At 37.9% G+C, this 23763-nt stretch overlaps 1 protein-coding gene across 1 annotated transcript in view; it reads left to right on the plus strand.

Annotated features, from left to right (window-relative positions):
* The window catches only part of LOC124621816 (probable E3 ubiquitin-protein ligase HERC1), a 766600-nt gene that overhangs the window by 215589 nt on the left and 527248 nt on the right, over positions 1-23763 (plus strand). The window contains exons 18-20 of the mRNA XM_047147255.1: positions 3541-3979; positions 12161-12339; positions 12622-12805. Coding sequence (XP_047003211.1) covers positions 3541-3979; positions 12161-12339; positions 12622-12805 — 802 coding nt within the window. The remainder of the gene's footprint in view (positions 1-3540; positions 3980-12160; positions 12340-12621; positions 12806-23763) is intronic.

Genomic DNA, 23763 nt, shown 5'->3' on the forward strand with positions numbered 1-23763 from the left:
TTCACACTAAACTTTCATGTGTGTTCTATTGCTGGAAAAGAGCTATTGCAAGAAAGCTAGTGTGAATGCTGTTCTCTGTTGTGTGTTACTGTGCTTCACTCATCGATCTTCTGTAGATGAGTGTTTGCCTTTCCCTTATTTTATGTATTACTCCATCCAGGAATTTCTATTATTATTATTCACTGTTTGATTTGTATCTCTAACAATGAATAGTGGAAATGATACTGAAGTTCACTACCTAAATTGAAGTGTAAGCTGACATATTATTTTACCATGCTGGTGAACAATGCAGACAAAAATACAAGACCTGTTAAATGCTATGAGCTATGTACCGCATACTGAATTAGAGTTATGCACAAAAAATTAAGTGAAAGTAATTAAGAGTAATAAGTTGAAGAAAACAAAGAACTTAACATCAAAGTTGAGAAAGATATGTTGAATGGAATGAGAAGTATTCTGAAATGAAAAATGCCCGCTATCTGGGAAGCAAAGTCACACAAAATGTGTGAAGCAAGGGATGCATAAGAAACACATTGGTCACAGGCAAAGGAAGGTTTTACCAGTGAAGTAAATCGATTGGCATAAAAAATTAATTGTGAAGTGATGACAGAATTGTTGACTCTGAAAGTTTGAAGTACTTTACAAGTAAGGAGTGGAATTGTGAACTGCAGGAAACACTCACCAAAGCAAATCTGAAGGGATCAAAATGAACAGTTTTCAATGGTGTTGAGCCACAATTGTACAATATTTTTTAAAATAGTAAACTGCCGTTTGACTACATATTATTATATTTATCTTCTGTACGTCCAGATTTGAGCTCTTATGCCTTTCTCGGGTACAGTGTTAAAAGAATGTAGACTCTAGAAGATCCTACATTCTTTGACAGTTCATCTTAAAGACATGTGCTGGTTTTCCTTACCTGCTTTGGATTGCCTTAACAGATATGACATAATAATGGTCTAGCAACTTTTAGCATTGTACTTGAGAATGGCATAAAAGCTGAAATCTGGACAGTACAGAAGATAAATATATAACAACGAAGACAATCAATTACAATAAAGTTATTTAATTGGGTAGAAAAAAATCTGCTCACCAACCGGCAGCAGAAGGCACACATAAAAGACTGTTGTGATTGGCAAGCTTTCAGAGCCAGTGGCTGCTTCTTCAGGAAGGAGGGTAGAAGGGGAAGGAAGAAGGGTGAAGGAAAAGGACTGGAGAGGTCTATGAAAAGGGGTAGATTTTGGGAAAGTCACCCAGAACCGCAGGTCAGGGAGACTTACCATACAGGGATGAGAAGGAAAGACTAATTGTTGGGGACTGCATCGGATGAGATTTGAGAACCTGAGGCTCAGGTTTTCAAATCTTGTCCAATGCAGTCTTTCCTTCTCATCCCATACTGTTAGTCTCCCCTGACCAGCAGCTCTGGGTGACTTTCTTGAAATCTACTCCTTTTCGTAGACCTCTCCAGTTCTTTTCCTTCGCACTTCTTGATTCCCCTTCAGTCCTACTGCCTCAAGAAGGAGCTACTGACTCCAAAAGCTTGTCAATGTCAACAATCTTTTAAGTGTGTGTTCTGCCACCGCTTGTTGAGTAGATTTTTTACCTATCCAATTAAATAGAAGATAAACATAGTAATACACTGGCAAATAGTGGTTTACTTTTTCTCTTAAAAGAGTCTAAAGCATGTAGGAAAAATTAACCTAGCAGCAGAGGAAACAGCATAAGAGAAAATTGCAGAAAATTACACACATTGGAATATAGAGAGAGATTAACGAAAATGTGAAATGCAGTGTGTATTCAAGTATGAAGAGATTGCCACTGAAAGAAAAGAAGTAGTTAATGTTCTCCTAAAGTAAAAAGGCAATCAGGAAAAAGAAATACTTAAGAAAGCTACTTAAAATAAAATTTGTCAATGAAGATGTAGTTTTATTGTTGAAATAGCTGTTAGTTGTTGTGCATTTTAAAGGTTGTTGAGGGTATGTTGATGTTTCCTTTCAAGAATGGGATTGATTTTTTTTATTTTGTGCAGTGTGCTTTCATATATGTGGTGTCTGTTCTTTTGGACATGTCTTGCAGCCACTATGAAGTGAGTCACAAAGGAATTAAAGACATTAGCTGCCAGTGAACATTGATTTATATCAATGGGGCAAATTGAAAATTTATGCTGGACTGGGATTTGAACCCAGGTCTCCCGCTATCTGGGCAGTTGCACTGGCCACTACGCCATTGGGCACAGTGGCCACAAAAGCATGGACCTACCCTAGCACATCTACCATCAAATCCAAATTCTCAGCTTATACCACACACTACTGATGTAGTGCCCCCTGCTCATTAGCCTCATACTTGTATCACCTCCCCAGTCGCTGTAAGAGTTTGAGTTCGGTGTGCATCTGCAATGAAGGGATCATTGACTGTCATTGCCTTTGTTTCTGTATATGTGTGTGTGTGTGTGTGTGTGTGTGTGTGTGTGTGTGTCTGTGTGTGTGTGTGTGTGCGTGTGCGCGTGCGCGTGAATGTGTACCTGTCCTTTTCCCCCGTAAGGTAAGTCTTTCCGCTCCCGGGATTGGAATGACTCCTTACCCTCTCCCTTAAAACCCGCATCCTTTCGTCTTTCCCTCTCCTTTCCTCTTTCCTGATGAAGCAACCGTGGGTTGCGAAAGCTTGAATTTTGTGTGTATGTTTGTGTTTGTTATTGTCTCTATCAACGTACCAACGCTTTCGTTTGGTAAGTTACATCATCTTTGTTTTTAGATATATTTTTCCCACGTGGAATGTTTCCCTCTCTGTGTGGTGGCTGTTGTTTCAGATATATCCGAAAGAACTGACACCATTTCAATCCTTCTGCAGCCACTATGACTCAAGACACGAAAGAATGTTATTAGCTGCCAGTGGGCTTTGAGTAGTGAGGCTAACGAGCAGGGGGCACTACGTCAGTAGTGTGTTACAGAAGCTGAGAATTGGGGTCTGTTGGGATGCATGCTAGGGTAGTGGAGACCACTGTGCCTCGATGGCGTAGAGGTCAGTGCAGCTGCCTAGTAAGTGGGAGACCTGGTTTCAAATCCCGGTCGGGCACAAATTTTCAGCATGTGCCATTAATATAAATCAGTGCCCACTGGCAGTTAATGTCTTTAATTCTTTGTCTCAGTGTACTTTTGTTAACAGTATAATGAAAAGGATAGTTGCTACTCACCATATAGTGGAGATGCTGAGTTGCAGACAGACAGACACAACAAAAAGACTGTTGGGAAGTTACCTTTCTGCCAATAAGGTCTTTGTCAAAAATAGACAATATACACATATGCACACACTCGCACAAACACAACTCGCACACACATGACCACAGTCTCTGGCAACTGAAGCCAGATTGGTTTGTCCTTGTTGGCTGAAAGCTAACTTTCCGACAGTCTTTTTTTTATTCCTTTCTGTAACTCAGCGTATCCACTGTATGGTGAGTAGCAACTATTATTTTCGGTATATTGCTACAGTCTATCCTGGATTTTCCACTGTTTACTTTTGTTAACCTGTGGTCCTGTTTTTCAGTGAATGTTATACTGGAGCTTACAAATACAATTGTTGCTCCTGATGCTGTTATCTCCCCTCATCTACGAGAAAGTGTCAAGCACTTAAAGCCAGATGTCAGACTGTGTGTGGAATCCTTAGACATATTTAAGAAATCAACTAGTGTACAGAATAGTGGGGGAGTGTCAAATGAAAAGTGTTTTTCTGCTGTTAATGAGTCTCAACTGAAGGAAGATATTTGTTGCTCTAATATGAATATGAGAAGTTCATATGGTTATTCTGACAGTGATGCTCCTAAACACTTTTTTCCATATGAAGATATGATAGAATATGCACAAGCTAATGATTGGGACACGTGTGGACTGGAGTCTAATCCAGTTCTTGAAGCTATTTCCAGAATACTACTTGCAGCTTTGCTGAAGCACACGGGATTGCTTTCAGTTGCTGTCAACAAGCAGATGTGAGTGTTTGTCACCTTCATTTTGTGTTTGCTAGTAATAATCTTACTGCAGCAAATAAGAAGTTACTGCAAGTACTAAAATTTGAACTGTTCAGTGTTCTTTGTATTTGCTTATTACAATAATTTTTTTGTTTGCCATTTGACCACTACTGGTATAGAATTACACTATATATGTTACATTCATTGCCTTCTAGTTCTTTGTAAGGTAATCATTCTGAATTTGAAATATGTGATGACTGGAGCATAAGAGAAAGATAAATTAATTACTTAATTGTTACAAGAGTTCATAGCGCTGCACAACTTCATCACCTGTGTCCACATGTTACTCTCCTCATTTACTGCTTTGGATTTATCTTAATCTGAAACCTTTCTAAGGGTGATGGTTACCTGTAGAGTCAGCGGTATGTATGATAGGCGTATATGTGATGAAATATCAGTAAATTTTGTTTCAAGACAGATGCAACACTTAATTTATATCTACATCTTCATTTACATCTGCATTTACATTTACATTTATACTCTGCAGACCACCATGAGGCGCATGGCATAGGGTACATCCCACTTGCTGTTCGTATGTGTCATGACACGTGTGAACAGCAAGATGACGTAATGTTTTGCACCATAAATGAAGTGCGAAAGTTTTGTTTTTCAGTGTATAAAATTAGCTGCAAGCCAGCCAATGAACTTGCAGATGACAGGATCTATGCTGACAAAACGGCAACAGAAAAAGCCTTGAAAATATGCCTCAAATAGCTAGAACAGTTCTTAAAATCATGTTGTATCATACAGTAAATAATATTTAAAGAACCCACTGATGATGGTGATATTTGTTGCTGAAACTAGTTTGGGAAATAAATAAGTAAATAAATAAGTAAATAAATAACAAAAAGTATTGTGCATCAAAGCATATTCACATTTCCCGTATTGTTGTTTTTCTATGCAAGCACGGACCAAATGGAGGAGTTCCAAGATAAAGTTATCATCCCTACAATTAACAGACCCTACCTTTTCATTTTACTCCTTTTGACACCAGGCAAAACAGGTTTCCCATAAACAGGTGAAGTGAGACCTACTGGCTCAGTTTCAGTGAGAGACAGCACCTCAAACTTGGTGGTTAGGAGGATTGCTACAACATCTGAGTCCTCTCTGGTCCCCGTCCACCCTGTACAGGACGGCTAGCTCTACCATTAACATGGCACTTGTAGTCGAGATCCTACAAGTACACGACTCTCAGGAGCTCTTCCAAAACACCAATTTGCAGCAGTTGCCAATCGTTTGACAGTAGTCAGGGTGATTTCCAGCTGCTTACGAATGTCAACCAACTCATGCCTTGTTCGAGAACAGCATTGACAGTGGTGCTGAAATTGGGCTGGTGAATAAATAACTTTAAATAAAGGCTGCTGATTATCTTTTAATTTGTTGAGCAAAACAATTACTATAAGAGTTGAAGCAACAAATAAATGAATCAAGACTTCTATTAAGGTAGCACAAAAACCTGTGGTAAAAATTATTAATTTCCTAAAAATTTTGATGTTAATTATAGTTGTTAGCAAATTTGAAAGCAGAGTTAATGTACAATAAATGCAGATAATATATAGGGCTACTCCTCTTTAAGGGAAAACTGGATGTAACACAATATGTTAATTGGAATTGGAATATCTGCTACAGTAGCTAAATCAGAAATGCCAATTTACTACAGATAGCTTGTAGATTATACAAAGGACAATGGTAACTTCCAAAACTTCTTAAAAACACTTATTTATTTGCTTTGATAAACAGTGAAATTCACGGATGATGAATTCTGTGGCAGAAGTATCCAAAAACACTCGTACCGATAACTTAGGAAAATATAGTTTTGCAAAAATTCTCAAAAAGTAACCTATTTCTCACATAATTGTACAATGCAATTAGAGAATGATCATTTTGAATGAGGTTAGGCCAACTGTTCTCAAAAATTTTAAAAGAACACCATTAAGTTTAAGCCTATAATTGACGATAACTGTACAAGTTTATTGTGGCACTCACGAATGATCAAAATTTCACAATATATTTCAATACTAGATGGGTACTGACACAGTCAATGAAAGATTATGCAGAAGCAACACAAACAGTAAAATATGTGAATCTAGAACTTCAAATCAGCACACGAAATTTGTACGAGCGGTCTCTCACAAAGGAATATTCCGAAGTTGGCTTTTATGTATAAATAAATGCGCGTATTGCACAGATTTTTCACTCAGCTGTTACTGTGCACCTTTTATACTGGCATGCAGTGTGAGTTAATCTTGGTCAAAATCGCTGAAATGTGCAGCACCAACCACCAACAAAGCGTGTCTTCTGCCTGTTGCAGCTAACAGTGCAATGTATTGCAAGGTTAGAAAAACATTCACTGTCCTCTTAGTAGTAACACTTGTGTGTGATGTAGCACCAGCTGACTGTACTCTGAAGTAATGGAAAGCCACTGTAAGAACTCAGAAATAGTGGAAAGATGGAACTTTGGGAAAATTTATTTATTTTAATTTTTTTACTAAATGATACACCCAAACTAAGTTTATAATTAGAGTATGGGCTCATACCTTTATTTATCTACAAAAATCTGTATGTGATTCAAATTCAATTTCATGTCAATACTGACCTCAGATAACCCAACTAATTTTAGTCTGTACTGATAATTCTAAGCTAAAGACGTTTGTTTATTTTGTAGTTATACAGATTAATTTCAAATATGGTGGAAAGTGCAGTTTAATTACTCTTTACTGAAAAGACAATAGTATCACCACAGGTTTGTTATTATTGAAATTATATACACAATTCCCAATAGTATACAGTGAAGACTGCTTTTACAAATTTGTTTATAGCATTCATGCATATGTGAAGTTCACATACATGCTTCAAAATTGTTGCTTTTGAGCCGTTCGATTTCAGGGATACTGTCACAGAAACTTCTTTTTTGAAACTGATATTTTGGCCATATACCTTTCAGCTATCTTACGGGTGAACTGACAGAGTTTTGTAGCTTCAATCTGTCAGCTCACAAGGAAGATGCCAAAAGGGATGTGACCAAAATATTAGTTCAGAGAAGTTTCTGTTGCTTTAGAACCAGAATATAATGGCCCAGTGAATATCCCACAATAATACAAAAACAAACTGTTGCTGTATAAAATTTTAATGTGATGGAATTCACACAAACAGGAGTATCATACCAGCTCATAGTCGTTTTAACAATTGCCCATCACAAAGGAACTGTATATAATGTATATTACAACAGATCCCATCCACTGCTATCCAGAACCTGTTACAAAGAATGAATTTTGCGAGCCTCATGTTAGAGTTCATGAAGGAAGCATTCCAGAGGATTCACTAATCTGAACACTATAGTGTGGTTCACAGAAAATCCACATTGCATAATAGAAGTAATGAAAACTGAAGTGTACTGTGTTGTTAGTGGATGCAGAGCTTTCTGTCACTGACTTCACCATCTTTACTTCAGTAATGCTGCTCTGCCATCCACAATTAACTACAGTATTTACCCAAGTATAAGACGACCCTGAATATAAGACGATCCCCCATTTTTTAAGAGACTCCTTGAGAAAATTTATTTTTTAATGTATTCTGAATAATTAAAATTGCACAACTTTAATTGATGTAAGGGATCTGTCTGGTGAGTTAACATTACACCTGTTCTAAATTTCTGCCAATTATTGATTGCCTACATTTTGATAATACAAAGAGAAATAAAATAAACAAAAAGAAATTGTTTACATCAATTTTTTTCCTCACTGCCTTTTTGTTTACGTAGCCAGTCCATGGTATCACTATTTTTAATCATTGCCATCATCGTAAGAGGACAGCTGTGAAACTTTATCTCCTTTGCCACAGATATTTGGCTGTTTCTTCTGAATATGTTGAGATTTCTGAGGTTGTGGTTACTGTGAGACCTGAGAACATACCTTCATCATCATCATCATCATCATCATCTTCTTCTTCTTCTTCTTCTTCTTCTTTTTTAATGTTCCCCACATCTCTTGCTTCCAAAAATATAGTCTGCCCTTCATACCTCATGGTAAGTGTTGAGAACATTGTAGCAGGAAACATCTAGGCTTTTAATGTTTCCTACAGAAATTTATGCTATTCTTGAGTATTTACCCAATTTTAAAGTCAGCTCGGTTCCAAGTGCACATGGACTCATGCAGACTGCTGTTTAAACATGGTATATGTTCATAAAAAGCCAAAGTATGCAGTATACATTCCCATGGTTGGCTGCACGATGAAATTTGTGCCTGCTCAACACTGTCCTCTCTGCACTCATCTTATTTATCAGTCAAACTGGGTCACTGTTCCCCCTCCAACTTTCCGTAATGCTATCCTTGAGCAGCAGTGAAACATGGACGGCAATATCTTCTAGGGTGCAGGTCATATGTAACAACTGCAACTAATACATAAATAAAAGATCACAGTTGTCATTCAGTCCAATTCTTGAACTTTTGCTTGTCGCCTGATGTAGTGATGTCTGTTTGTACTATCTACACATCGGGTCTTTCGGCTGTAATTTTTTCTTGCGACACAATTACGGTGAGTTCAGTATGATTTATTTCATTCAAAAGACATTTCATTCTGGATTAATTTTCCTTCTCATTTCATCTGTTTAAAAGCCGGTAACGATTGCCTCAGGTACTCTAATACGTTCACAGCTTCTCATTTGCAACCCATGTGGTAAACCATAACCAAATAAAATACTGACTTCAGTCCATAATCAATTAATGCTTTTGAAGGACAAGATTTTTGCCTTTGGATGTCACCTTTACTTAAAAAGCAGCGTAATTATATGTATATGGTGTCTGAACATGTACGAGAACTTTCATTGCAAAAACTTTGAAATACAACAAAAGTTTGCAAGTTTTAGAATTTAGTGTTATTTCCTCCTGTGTGTCACAAAACTGCCAATTTTAAGCAGAGCATTAGACACCATTAGTCACTAGTTCATAGTTTCTCGTGTATTCCTTGCACTAGCATCGCGAGTGAAATGTCGCATGACTATTTGACCAAAGTTGATACTGTATCGAGAGCACTTCGGCGTATTGGGAAATCTCGAGCCTATTTGAATGCGAGTAAAACCAAGTTTTGTTTGATTTAATTTTCCGTTTGGGATTGTTTAAAATAAATTTGTTTGAAACCTCAATAGCTAAAGCTTCATCTGTAAGTGTAAGATGAACGCTATAATAATCTATTAAACAATGTAAAAACATTGACCTCACTATCAATAGTTTAATCTGTGAATATAATCAGATTTCGTATTTTTTGAATGACTAAATTGATTTTTTTTTGGGGAGTGGGTGGGGTGGGGGGGGGGGGGGGGGGGGTGAAGCTTGTCTTGTATTCAGTTAAATACGGTAGTTCAACAAATAGAATTTTTGCATTTAATTTTTTGGGGTATATGTTCTGTTTTCTCCTACTGTACCACAACAGTTCGATGTTTCAAAGATCCCCATCTCTCGTACTGAGGAGCTGATAATTTAACTTATATTAGATTATATATGAGACAAAATGTATACAATTGAGGCATTTCCAGTCTCATTCTAGGAGCTCGTATGTATCACTTGTAATATTTAGCAAAACAACAGTGGCTACTCTGGCAGTGAGAATGTAAACTGCTCAGGAATAAATGATCCTTTTAAAGCCGTCTTATGAAGGTAATTTATCATTGCATAACATTATGGGGTGTGCATATTATTGCAAATAAAAAAATAAATCAGTTGTACTTCTACCGATCCCTCTAAAATACAGCTAAGTGAATTCCAGGTTAGATATTTGTAGGCCACTAATTTTTGTTGACATGATCCACGAGACTGCATTGTGTGATACACTCTCCTGTCTACAGCTAAATGCACAGCTACAATACTGCTGTTAAGTAAAGTAAATTTTTTTTAGCATGTAAGGCTACAGGAGAGGGCATATATAGAATGTATTACATACTCAATTAGGATGTTATCTTTAGTCAGTGAGATGTTTGCATCATAATACAAGCTGTGGAATGAAACACTAATTTTTCTGTTGCATATGTATTTTTCTCAAAAACTATCATAGGCAACTGCCACAAAAATGACATCAAACTGTTACACAACTGATTCATCCAACTTCTATTAAAAATAAATAAATAAATTAATTTAAAATTAAAAAAAAAATCTGTTTTATGATGGCTTCACCAAATGGCCTGGCACTGGCTCTTGTGCAGGGTCAAAACGGACTCCAAAAAACTTTCAGGGATTGTTCTGGGATACCTTCAGAACATTTTGGTATAAGAGCCCCGTGGTTTCTGGCAGCTCGCTACAGAGTTATCTCATTTCGTTTGGTTTCGTGCCCCAATTGGCTTTGTTTCTGTATTGCAATGAATAATACACAACAGTAATGTCAACAATATACAATGTGTGTCATGTTTGGAACTCAACTTGTTCCATTCACTTGCTGTAGACAGTGAAAAAGTCCACTTTACTCTTCGCTCTCAATCTTGCATTCAGTACTGCACAGTTCTGTTTAGGGATTTTGTTTTCCGGCATTGTTAACAGTGATGCACATCAGTACTATGGACAGGTTTACTGATGAAGAGTTGGCTGATACGCATTCCCTGAATGCAACGGAACAGCCATGTGATGATGTTACGCAGAGTTGTTCCTGCATCAACAGCAATCATGTCACAGCACTTTTGCATATGAAGGTTGTTGCAGCACTCTGTGTTGTATGATGTAAGTTTCTTCGCTGTTGTGGAAGTATTTTCATAGAAATAAGCAAAACCAAAAAATCATAATTACATTATTACTCTGTCACCAGCTCTGTAACTGTGGGTCTCTTATACAGAAATACTCAGAAGGTATCCTGAACAATTTCTGGAAGTTTGTCTGGTTCACACTTTATAAATAAACAATAGTCAGGGATAATACACACATTTTGCTACTAGCAGGTTCTCTTCAGTGAAGACTTAATATTGACAAAGTTCTAAGTGTGTCAGCAAGTTCTACATAAAAAAGTAAACATTTAAAATTACTACAGAAATTTGTGAAATTTTATTTCTAAACAGTTATCTTTGAAATATGCAAATTATAAGTAAAACACTTTATTGTTCCAGTTGCCTTCATTTACAAACATTCCAATGCTGAACAATTATTAATAGAAACATAAAGATGCCTTAAAATCATGTTAAAGGTTGTGAAGGGTTGGAAGTGTGTACCTTTTGTATGATCAGCTGTGTCACTTTACAATGCATTTCAGAAACTTCTGTAGTACAAATTTGTGTATTCTATCCAAAAATTGTTTTGAAACTTCTACATTAGCTGAACTGAAATAGATAAACAAGAAGCTGTGATGTATGTAATTTTATAAGTTTGCATATGGAATGAAATGATAAAAATTGCCTTCTGTAGGTCATTAAATTAATTTAAATGATACTGAACAGTGAGTAATATGTGTGACAAAAAGAAACATAACCAAATGTAGAACGACATAACTAAAATACAATGTATTGTATTTGTCACTTGAAAAATGTGTTGCCTACTCCCGTATGCATCTGGTATCAGATAGTCCTCTATACCACTCTTGCAACATCCCACTAGATACCATGGGAACATAGTTCTCACAGACATCATTGCATGAATTCTTGCATACCTGTTGACAGGGATTCGCAAAAATATCTACAATTTATTTATCATATTTTGTATGTTTTCTTATTTGCTGCAGCTTCTGTACCATCAGCAGATACGATGCAGTATATGTCATTTATATTTGCCATTATTCAGGATGTTTGTAAATTAACATCCTTGTCTTGTTTGATTTGTGGTTGTGCTTTGATTGCATTTCATTTAATTTATTTGGCCATTCCCTTGCTCCACTAGAAATTTGACAAACTCAAGAAAATGATGAATATGTAATTAGATTTTGAGGAGAGGCTCTTTCCAGTATAAATTTATTTGTATGTTCTTCATGTACTTGTAGAGTCTCTTACATTAAATGTCATTGAATGGTATCCAATACCAGCAAAAGCTATTTATATGCACACACACACACACACACACACACACACACACACACACACACACACATTCATCCTTGCAGTTTGTGAAACCAGGCTTGATATTGTATATTTTAGAGTAGAAATTAGTATATATTCTGACAATGACTTCTTTCCTATAGGGGCAGAGAAAACACAGTCATTTGTGAACTATATCAGCTGGTATTCCAACAGCGCCAGAGACTCTTGTCATCAAAGAAACCAGAGAATAATTTGGAAACAGCTGATGACAGTGCATATCTTTCGGAGCACGAACACGAGCCAGAAGAAGAGAATGGACAGGATCGATTGGATGACACTGGTATGATGAACGCTTTATTGTGTCTTAAATATGTTGGGTTTTGTTTCATTATAATCTAGGTTATTGTCTTTTGCATACTATAATTGTAGAACTGAACCATCCAGTGCGCTTTGGGCAAATTCCAACACAGTTTCAAACTGTTGTGATTGAAAACATTTTGACAGTCAACAGATTTTCTATCTTGAGTTCATGTAATTTTTCTGTAAATAATATCTTTTTATTTTTAATTGTAGCAATTTGTTATTCTTACTTAATTCCAGTCAGTTATGTGCCTTGTTCTAGATTTGGAGGATACTCACAATGATAGTGATGGGCTATTAATTGCAAATGATTTTGAAGACCAGTGTAAAGTGATTCTGAAACACTGTTTGTTCCTGCTCATTGTTTTAAAAGGACCAGATGATAGTGAGGAAAGTGATGTTCCTGAAACAGGGAAGTCTCAGCTTCTACGTGATCCCAACTCAAGGTAATTGCAGCTGCATGAGTAATGTAATAAATCACAAGGTGTAGGATTTGATGTGTGGTTGACCATGGGATATTTTGTGACAGTTCGTATAACTTTGATCTATAGTGATGTGTTAATGTATATGGGAGGAGGTGATGGATGGTCAAATGTTTTGTAAAATAATTCATCTAAAAATAAGAAAGAAAATATATTAGAGAAACATTTGAACATGCCTTTGAATTATGCTTGAAATGACGTACAGCAGCTGAGATAGTCATATGTTAATGATGTAAGGAGACCACTGAATGAAATTCTGCCAGACAAATATCCTCTAGCACTCTTTAAAGAACTAAGATTTTAAGTTAAACATTGAAATTTAATTCAGTATTGGTACCTCATGTGCCATGCATGATTTCAAAGCGTCATTCACAGGTACATCAAATGTTTCTCTAATCTATTTTATTTCTTATTCTTAGGCAAATCATTTCACCAAACATTTGACCTTTTTACAAGACTTAGGGCTAAGTGGGTGGAATCTAAACCACACATGATACAGTTTTGAACTAACCAATCAAACTGTGACCAGATGAAGATTATTCACAAACATGAAGATATAGAAGAAATTAACCGAATGAAATACAACTGATCTAATAGTAGAGACTACACGCGCGCGCACACACACACACACACACACACACACACACACACACACACACACACACACACGCCTGTACGACTCATTATGCTGGCTGTACAGGCATTGGAGCTCGTCTCCAACTAGAAATATTATCAAGTTCAACTGATGTGGACACACTAAAATTACCACTGAAAAGCTACTTTGAATATCTTATGGTCCATGAACCATGAACCATGGACCTTGACGTTGGTGGGGAGGCTTGCGTGCCTCAATGATACAGATGGCCGTACCGTAGGTGCAACCACAACCGAGGGGTATTTGATGAGGGGCCAGACAAACATGTGGTTCCTGAAGAGGGGCAGCAGCCTTTTCAGTTGTTGCAGGGGCAACAGTCTGGATGATTGACTGATCTGGCCTTGTAACAATAACCAAAACAGTCTTGCTGTGCTGGTACTGCGAACGGCTGAAAGCAAGGGGAAACTACAGCCGTAATTTTTCCCGAGGGCATGCAGCTTTACTGAATGGTTAAATGATGATAACGTCCTCTTGGGTAAAATATTCAGGAGGTAAAATAGTCCCCCATTCGGATCTCCGGGCGGGGACTACTCAAGAGGACGTTGTTATCAGGAGAAAGAAAACTGGCGTTTTACGGATCGGAGCATGGAATGTCAGATCCCTTAATCAAGCAGGTAGGTTAGAAAATTTAAAAAGGGAAATGAATGGGTTAAAGTTATAGTGGGAACTAGTGAAGTTCGGTGGCAGGAGGAACAAGACTTTTGGTCAGGTGAATACAGGGTTATAAATACAAAATCAAACAGAGGTAATGCAGGAGTAGGTTTAATAATGAATAAAAAAATAGGTGTGTGGGTAAGCTACTACAAACAGCATAGTGAACGCATTATTGTGGCCAAGATAGACACGAAGCCCACACCTACTACAGTAGTACAAGTTTATATGCCAACTAGCGTGCAGATGAAGAAGAAATTGATGAAATGTATGAAGAGATAAAAGAAATTATTCAGATAGTGAAGGGTGACGAAAATTTAATAGTCATGGGTGACTGGAATTCGAGTGTAGGAAAAGGGAGAGAAGGAAACATAGTAGGTGAATATGGATTGGGGGTAAGAAATGAAAGAGGAAGCCGTCGGGTAGAATTTTGCACAGAGCATAACTTAATCATAGCTAACACTTGGTTCAAGAATCATAAAAGAAGGTTGTATACATGGAAGAATCTCGGAGATACTGAAAGGTATCAGATAGATTATATAATGGTAAGACAGAGATTTAGGAAACAGGTTTTAAATTGTAAGACATTTCCAGGGGCAGATGTGGACTCTGACCACAATCTATTGGTTATGAACTGCAGATTAAAACTGAAGAAACTGCAAAAAGGTGGGAATTTAAGGAGATGGGACCTGGATAAACTGAAAGAACCAGAGGTTGTACAGAGTTTCAGGGAGAGCATAAGGGAACAATTGACAGCAGTGGGGGAAAGAGGTACAGTAGAAGAAGAATGGGTAGCTCTGAGGGATGAAGTAGTGAAGGCAGCAGAGGATCAAGTAGGTAAAAAGACGAGGGCTAGTAGAAATCCTTGGGTAACAGAAGAAATTTTTGAATTTAATTGATGAAAGGAGAAAATATAAAAATGCAGTAAATGAAGCAGGCAAAAAGGAATACAAACGTCTCAAAAATGAGATCGACAGGAAGTGCAAAATGGCTAAGCAGGGATGGCTAGAGGACAAATGTAAGGATGTAGAGGCTTATCTCACTAGGGGTAAGATAGATACTGCCTACAGGAAAATTAAACAGACCTTTGGAGAAAAGAGAACCACTTGTATGAATATCAAGAGCTCAGATGGAAACACAGTTCTAAGCAAAGAGGGGAAAGCAGAAACGTGGAAGGAGTATATACAGGGTCTATACAAGGGTGATGTACTTGAGGACTATATTATGGAAATGGAAGAGGATGTAGATGAAGATGAAATGGGAGATATGATACTGCATGAAGAGTTTGACAGAGCACTGAAAGACCTGAGTCGAAACAAGGCCCCGGGAGTAGACAACATTCCATTAGAACTACTGACGGCCTTGGGAGAGCCGGTCCTGACAAAACTCTACCATCTGATGAGCAAGATGTACGAGACAGGCGAAATACCCTCAGACTTCAAGAAGAATATAATAATTCCAATCCCAAAGAAAGCAAGTGTTGACAGATGTGAAAAATACCGAACTATCAGTTTAATAAGTCACAGCTGCAAAATACTAACACGAATTCTTTACAGATGAATGGAAAAACTAGCAGAAGCCAACCTTGGGGAAGATCAGTTTGGATTCCGTAGAAACACTGGAACACGCGAAGCAATACTGACCTTACGACTTACCTTAGAAGAAAGATTAAGGAAAGGCAAACCTACGTTTCTAGCATTTGTAGACTTAGAGAAAGCTTTTGACAATGTCGACTGGAACACTCTCTTTCAAATTCTAAAGGTGGCAGGGGTAAAATACAGGGAGCGAAAGGCTATTTACAATTTGTACAGAAACCAGATGGCAGTTGTAAGAGTCGAGGGGCATGAAAGGGAAGCAGTGGTTGAGAAGGGAGTGAGACAGGGTTGTAGCCTCTCCCCAATGTTATTCAATCTGTGTATTGAGCAAGCAGTAAAGGAAACAAAAGAAAAATTCAGAGTGGGTATTAAAATCCATGGAGAAGAAATAAAAACTTTGAGGTTCGCCGATGACATTGTGATTCTGTCAGAGACAGCAAAGGACTTGGAAGAGCAGTTGAACGGAATGGACAGTGTCTTGAAAGGAGGATATAAGATGAACATCAACAAAAGCAAAATGAGGATAATGGAATGTAGTCAAATTAAGTCGGGTGATGCTGAGGGAATTAGATTAGGAAGTGAGACACTTAAAGTAGTAAAGGAGTTTTGCTATTTGGGGAGCAAAATGACTGATGATGGTCGAAGTAGAGAAGATATAAAATGTAGAGTGGCAATGACAAGGAAAGCGTTTCTGAAGAAGAGAAATTTGTTAACATCGAGTATAGATTTAAGTGTCAGGAAGTCGTTTCTGAAAGTATTTGTATGGAGTGTAGCCATGTATGGAAGTGAAACATGGACGACAAATAGTTTGGACAGGAAGAGAATAGAAGCTTTCGAAATGTGGTGCTACAGAAGAATGCTGAAGATTAGATGGGTACATCACATAACTAATGAGGAGGTATTGAATAGAATTGGGGAGAAGAGGAGTCTGTGGCACAACTTGATGAGAAGAAGAGACCGGTTGGTAGGACATGTTCTGAGGCATCAAGGGATCACAAATTTAGCATTGGAGGGCAGCGTGGAGGGTAAAAATCGTAGAGGGAGACCAAGAGATGAATACACTAAGCAGATTCAGAAGGATGTAGGTTGCAGTAGGTACTGGGAGTTGAAGAAACTTGCACAGGATAGGGTAGTATGGAGAGCTGCATCAAACCAGTCTCAGGACTGAAGACCACAACAACAACAAACATTAGGTTCAGTACTGATTTTTTGGGGAAACTCAGCATAGTGTGGCTACTGAAGATAAAGAAAAAAATAATTTGGAATACATATGCAGTACATGAGAGAATGATGTCACCCATTGTTTAGAAATCTACAGCTGTTAACTCTCCCTTATCACTATCGAGAGTTGTAAAGTAAATAATGCCCCAGCTTTTTTTACAATCGTTAATTTATATGAAAAAATCCTTTTAAGTGCTTCAAATTTATGTAGTTTATTGGATTCAATTAGTGTAGCATTCATTGACCTAATCATAAATCATTGAAGATGCACTGTTCTGATCTTATCTTGGTTATAAGTTGAATATGTGCTACAGTATGGACCACCTTTTGGAAATGTCAGAAGACAGATTACATCTGTTCACCTCCGTTTACTGTTTCTGAGATATTGTCTATGAATAGTCCAAGCTTGTTTCACATGAGTGGTTTTTCTTGAATCTGCTTCAGTTGCTCAAGTGAAACTTCTTAATTTTTAATATGATCCAGGATTCTGAAACAATTAAACATATGTGATATTGGTCTATGATTCTATGTATTCTTTCTTTTACTGATTTTGTAAACAGGAGTGACCTGTGCTCTTTTCTTGTCTTGTGAGACTATTTGCTGTACAAGATATTCTCCATAAAACATAAGCAAGGAAGAGCAAGGAGGGGGTAATTCTTCTGCATGTTCGACGTAAATCTTGAATTCCCCCAGAACGTGATCCCAGGTCCACTTTGAGTTGCCCTAATTTTTTTTTCAATGTCTGTTGTATTTACGGTATATCATTATGTATCACTTGTGAGTGTGTGTGGTAGTCAAACATTGGTGCTGTAGTAACCTCATGCATAAATACATTTTTAAATGTGACATTTAGCTTTTTTGCTTTCTGTGTGCTGTCTTCAGTTTCACCAGACAGATCTGTGCAAGACTGAATGCGGTGTTTGGATTCTAAATCAACTTTACCTCCCACTCTTCTCTCCAATACTAAATTGGTGCTCCCTTGATGCCTCAGAATGTGTCCTACCAACCAATCCCTTCTTCTAGTCAAGTTGTGGCACAAATTCCTCTTATCGTGAATTCTGTTCAGTCTCTCCTAATTAATTACATGGTCTATCCGTATAATCTTCAGCATTCTACTGTAGCATCACATTTCAAAAGCTTCTATTCTCTTCTCATCGTCCATGTTTCACTTCCATACATGGCCACCGTCTGAACAAATACTTTCAGAGATGACTTTCTGGCACGTTTTAAATCTATACTTGATATTAACAAATTTCTCTTTTTCATAAACACTTTTCTCCCCATTACCAGTCTACATTTTATATCCTTTCTACTTTGATCAACATTGGTTATTTTGCAGCCTAAACAGTGAAATTTATTTAGTACTTTAAATGTCTCATTTCCTAACCTAATTCCCTCAGCATCACCTGATTTAATTCAACTACATTCCATTATCCTTGTTTTGCTTTTGTTGTATTCATCTTATATACTCCTTTCAAGACACTATCCAATCTGTTTAACTGCTCTTCCAAGTCCTTTGCTGTCTCTGACAGAATAACAATGTCATCAGCAACCCTCAATGTATTTATTTCTTCTCCCTGGATTTTAATTCCTACTTCAAATTTTTCTTTTGTTTCCTTTACTGTTTGCTCAATATACAGATTGAATAGCAATGGGGAGAGGCTACAACCCTGTCTCACTCCCTTCCCAACCACTGCTTCCATTTCGTGCCCCTTGACTCTTATAACTGCCATCTGGTTTCTGTGCAAATTGTAAATAGCCTTTGGCTCCCTGTATTTTACTTCTGCCAGCTTCAGAATTTGAAAGAGAATATTCCAGTCAACATTGTGAGAAGCTTTCTTTAAGCCTACTAGTGCTATAAATGTAGATTAGCCTTTCCTTAACCTATCGTAGGGTCAGTATTGCCTCATGCGGTCCTACATTTCCATGGAATCCAAACTGGTTCTCCCTAAGGTAGGTTTCTACCAGTTTTTCCATTCGTTTGTAAAGAATTTTTGTAAATATTTTTGAATTGTGACTTATTAAACTGATAGTTCGATAATTTTCACACTTGTCAGTAACTGCTTTCTTTAGAATTTGGATTATTATATTCTTCTTTATGTCTGAGGGTGTCACCTGTCTCATTCATCTTGCTGACCAGATGGAAGAGTTTTGTCGTGGCTGGCTTTCCCAAGGCTTTTAGTAGTTCTAATGGAATGTTGTCTACTTCCGGAGCTTTGTTTCGACTTAGGTCTTTCAGTGCTCTGTCAAATTCTTCGTGCAGTATCATATCTCCTATCTCATCTTCATCTATGTCCTCTTCCATTTCCATAATATCGTCCTCAAGTACATCGTCCTTGTGTAGACCCTCTACATACTCCTTCACCTTTCTACTTTCTCTTCTTTACTTAGGACTGGTTTTCCATCTGTACTCTTGATATTCATGCAGGTGGTTCTCTTATCTCCAAAGGTTTGTTTAATTTCCTTTAGGCGGCATCTGTCCTACCCCTACTGATATACGCTTCTACATCCTTACATTTGTCCTCTAGTGACTCCTGCTTAGCCAGTTTGCGCTTCATGTTGCTCTCATTTTTATTCCTTTTTGCCTGCTTCACTTAGCGCATTTCTATATTTTCTCCTTTCATCAATTAAATTCAGTATCTCTTGTGTTACTCAAGGATTTCTACTAGTCCTCATCTTTTTACCTAGTTGATTCTCTGCTGCCTTCACTATTTCATCTCTCAGAGCTACCCATTCTTCTTCTACTGTATTCTTTCCACCTGCTTTCGTTAGTCATTCCCTAATGTTCCCTCAAAACTCTCTACAACCTCTGGCCCTTTCAGTTTAAACAGGTCCCCTCTCGAAACAGTGTGCTGGTCCGAGACTCAAACTCAGGACTGTTGCCTTCGCAGGCAAGTGCTCTACCATCTGAGCTACCCAAGCACGACTCACGACCAGGCACAGGTCCCGAGTTTGATTCTCGGTCTGGCACACAGTTTTAATCTTTCAGGAAGTTTCATATCAGCACACACTCCGCTGCAGACTGAAAATATCATTCAGGTTCCGCCTACTTAAATTCCTACCTTTGTGCAGTTTCATCAGCTTTAATCTACAGCTTATAACCAATAAATAGTGGGTAGAGTCCACATCTGCCCCTGGAAATCTCTTACAGCTTAAAACCTTCTGAAACCTTCTGGTGTCTCCAGGTCTCTTCCATGTATACAGCCTTCTTTCATGTTTCTTAAACCGTGTTACCTATGATTAAGTTATGCCCTGTGCAAAATTTTACCAGGCGGCTTCCTCCGTCATTCCTTATCCCCAGTCCATATTCATCTACTACTTTTCCTCCTCTTTCTTTTCCAACTGTCAAATTCGAGTCCTTCATTTGCCAGTGGTGCAAACATAATAAACTTCAGATGACTCTACACAAAACAATTTATATACTACTCAAAGGAACACTAAAAAGTAATACTGCCATAGAACTACACGACATTAGCATATGCAGACAATGGAAAACATGATATCTTGGTGTGCAGCTGGACGAATGACTGTCATTTGCCAAACACATCAGAACAACGACTGATAAGGCTGCCAAGATCATGCACAAGATGGCCAGACTCAACATAACACTCTTCATGGCACCGTTACACTCACTGTGAACTTACCATTGTGAACTCTTTGAGACTGTGGTCTGTTTTGCAGCTAGTGCACGGGCCTACTGAGCACGTGTGGTGATGAATCTGAACATCTTGTGGCGAGGGCAGAGAAGTCCCATGGTAAGGCTGTCAGGAGCTTTTAACACCACGTCAGTGGAATCACTATACGTGGTGCTTGGAACCTTCCCTATCAACATAACCATTTGGTTTTAGGCTACAATGTACTGGCTGAGGAGGAGGAGACAGGAGAATGTAATCGAGATTCTTGGACGTGATATAATCGAGCAGCACCAACTCGTTAAATGGTGGGTGGATACATGGCAAAGGGAATGGGAATTAAGCAATAAGGGCCATAGGGTATATCAGTTCTTCCCGGACATCAGGGAATGTCTGAGACTGAGCTACATCAATCCCAGCCAAGGTGTGGTTCACTTTCTTACAGGTCACGGCCCTTACCCTGCACTCTTACATTGCGGAGGCCACAGCCAGAATGCTGCTTGTAAATGTCAGTGACATGGATCCCCAGAACACATACTTTTTCACTGTCACCAATGCAGAGCAGCATGCCAGACACCAATGCAGTATAACAATGAAATGATACAGGCAATAAGAGACAAAGATGAGTGGGAAATAGTAAACAAAATCACCGATGATGTCTCAACAACATTACATATGAATACAGATGGACACGGCTGTGTACAAAACATTGCAACACACATGAAGCACGTAATACAACAGTTCCAGTTTTTGCACTAACACAGACAGCAGTACCGAAACACACACACACACACACACACACACACACACACACACACACACTCACTCACTCAAACAGCAAACATTTTCATGAACACATACCACAGACAACCTTACACAACATCTAAAATAATTAAATTGTACCACAATAAATGGTGTAATGCTATCAAGCCTGTATAAACAGCAGGTATATCCATCCCGCGGCCATTGCACCGCTGTTGGGATGTAACATTTGTAACTGAACCCTTAGCATATAAGCAACATAACAGGTAAAATTCAAAACACCTAATATAGGAACTGAAGGTTAATTAATAACCCCAAGAAATAACATACTTTACACCCACACACCCCTGCACTTTCCACAATGTACATAATAGTTATAGAGTTTTTGTAAATGGTGTTTAGAAATATTAATCCATAAATTAAACTGTAGCGAACTGCGACTTCAAGGCTCAAAGTTGCTCCAAGGCTTTCAGACCAGGCTGGCTCAGATGGATTAACATTTCTCTCTCTCTCTCTCTCTCTCTCTCTCTCTCTCTTACTATCCAAGTTGTTCCCATCATCTATCATCATATCTTATTAAAATTTGAATATTTTTTTTGTGTTTCTTTCTTTTCAATTTCTAATGTATTTTTAATTTATTATTACTTCCATTGCAATTCATGAAAACAATAATTGCTGTTTTTAATATGGAATATGTTTTGTAATCTACATGATTAAAGCTGAAGAAACTGCAAAAAGGTGGGAATTTAAGGAGATGGGACCTGGATAAACTGAAAGAACCAGTGGTTGTACAGAGTTTCAGAGAGAGCATAAGGGAACAATTGACAGGAATGGGGGAAAGAAATACAGTAGTAGAAGAATGGGTAACTTTGATGAATGAAATAGTGAAGGCAGCAGAGGATCAAGTAGGTAAAAAGATAAGGGCTGGTAGAAATCCTTGGGTAACAGAAGAGATACTGAATTTAATTGATGAAAGGAGAAAATACAAAAATGCAGCAAGTGAAGCAGGCAAAAGGGAATACAAACGTCTCAAAAATGAGATCGACAGGAAGTCCAAAATGGCTAAGCAGGGATGGCTAGAGGACAAATGTAAGGATGTAGAGGCTTATCTCATGAGGGGTAAGATAGATTCTGCCTACAGGAAAATTAAAGAGACCTTTGGAGAAAAGAGAACCACTTGCATGAATATCAAGAGCTTTGATGGAAACCCAGTTCTAAGCAAAGAAGGGAAAGCAGACAGGTGGAAGGAGTATATAGAGGTTCTATACAGGGGCGATGTTCTTGAGGACAATATTATGGAAATGGAAGAGAAGGTAGATGAAGATGAAATGGGAGATATGATATTGCGTGAAGAGTTTGACAAAGCACTGAAAGACCTAAGTCGAAACAAGCCCCGGGAGTAGACAACATTCCATTAGAACTACTGACAGCCTTGGGAGAACCAGTCCTGGCAAAACTCTACCATCTGGTGAGCAAGATGTATGAGACAGGCGAAATTCCCTCAGACTTCAAGAAGAATATAATAATTTCAATCCCAAATAAAGCAGGTGTTGACAGATGTGAAAATTACCGAACTATCAGTTTAATAAGTCACAGCTGCAAAATAATAACGCGAATTCTTTACAAACAAATGGAAAAACTGGTAGAAGCTGACCTCGGGGAAGATCAGTTTGGATTCCGTAGAAATGTTGGAATACGTGAGGCAATACTAACCCTACGTCTTATCTTAGAAGAAAGATTAAGGAAAGGCAAACCTACGTTTCTAGCATTTGTAGACTTAGAGAAAGCTTTTGACAATGTTAACTGGAATACTATCTTTCAAATTCTAAAGGTGGCAGGGGTGAAATACAGGGAGCAAAATGCTATTTACAATTTGTACAGAAAACAGATGACAGTTATAAGAGTTGAGGGACATGAAAGGGAAGCAGTGGTTGGAAAGGGAGTGAGACATGGTTGTAGCCTCTCCCCGATGCTATTCAATCTGTATATTGAGCAAGCAGTAAAGGAAACAAAAGAAAAGTTCGGAGTAGATATTAAAATCCATGGAGAAGAAATAAAAACTTTGACGTTCTCCGATGACATTGTAATTGTCAGAGATAGCAAAGGACTTGGAAGAGCGGTTGAACGGAATGGACAGTGTCTTGAAAGGAGGGTATAAGATGAACATCAACAAAAGCAAAATGAGGATAGTGGAATGTAGTCGAATTAAGTCGGGTGATGTTGCGAGAATTAGATTAGGAAATGAGACACTTAAAGTAGTAAAGGAGTTTTGCTATTTGGGGAGTAAAATAACTGATAATGGTCGAAGTAGAGAGGATATAAAATGTAGACTGGCAATGGCAAGGAAAGCGTTTCTGAAGAAGAGAAATTTGTTAACATCGAGTATTGGTTTAAGTGCCAGGAAGT

Source organism: Schistocerca americana, chromosome 7, assembly GCF_021461395.2.
Source record: "Schistocerca americana isolate TAMUIC-IGC-003095 chromosome 7, iqSchAmer2.1, whole genome shotgun sequence".
Classification (NCBI taxonomy): Eukaryota; Metazoa; Arthropoda; class Insecta; order Orthoptera; family Acrididae; genus Schistocerca; species Schistocerca americana.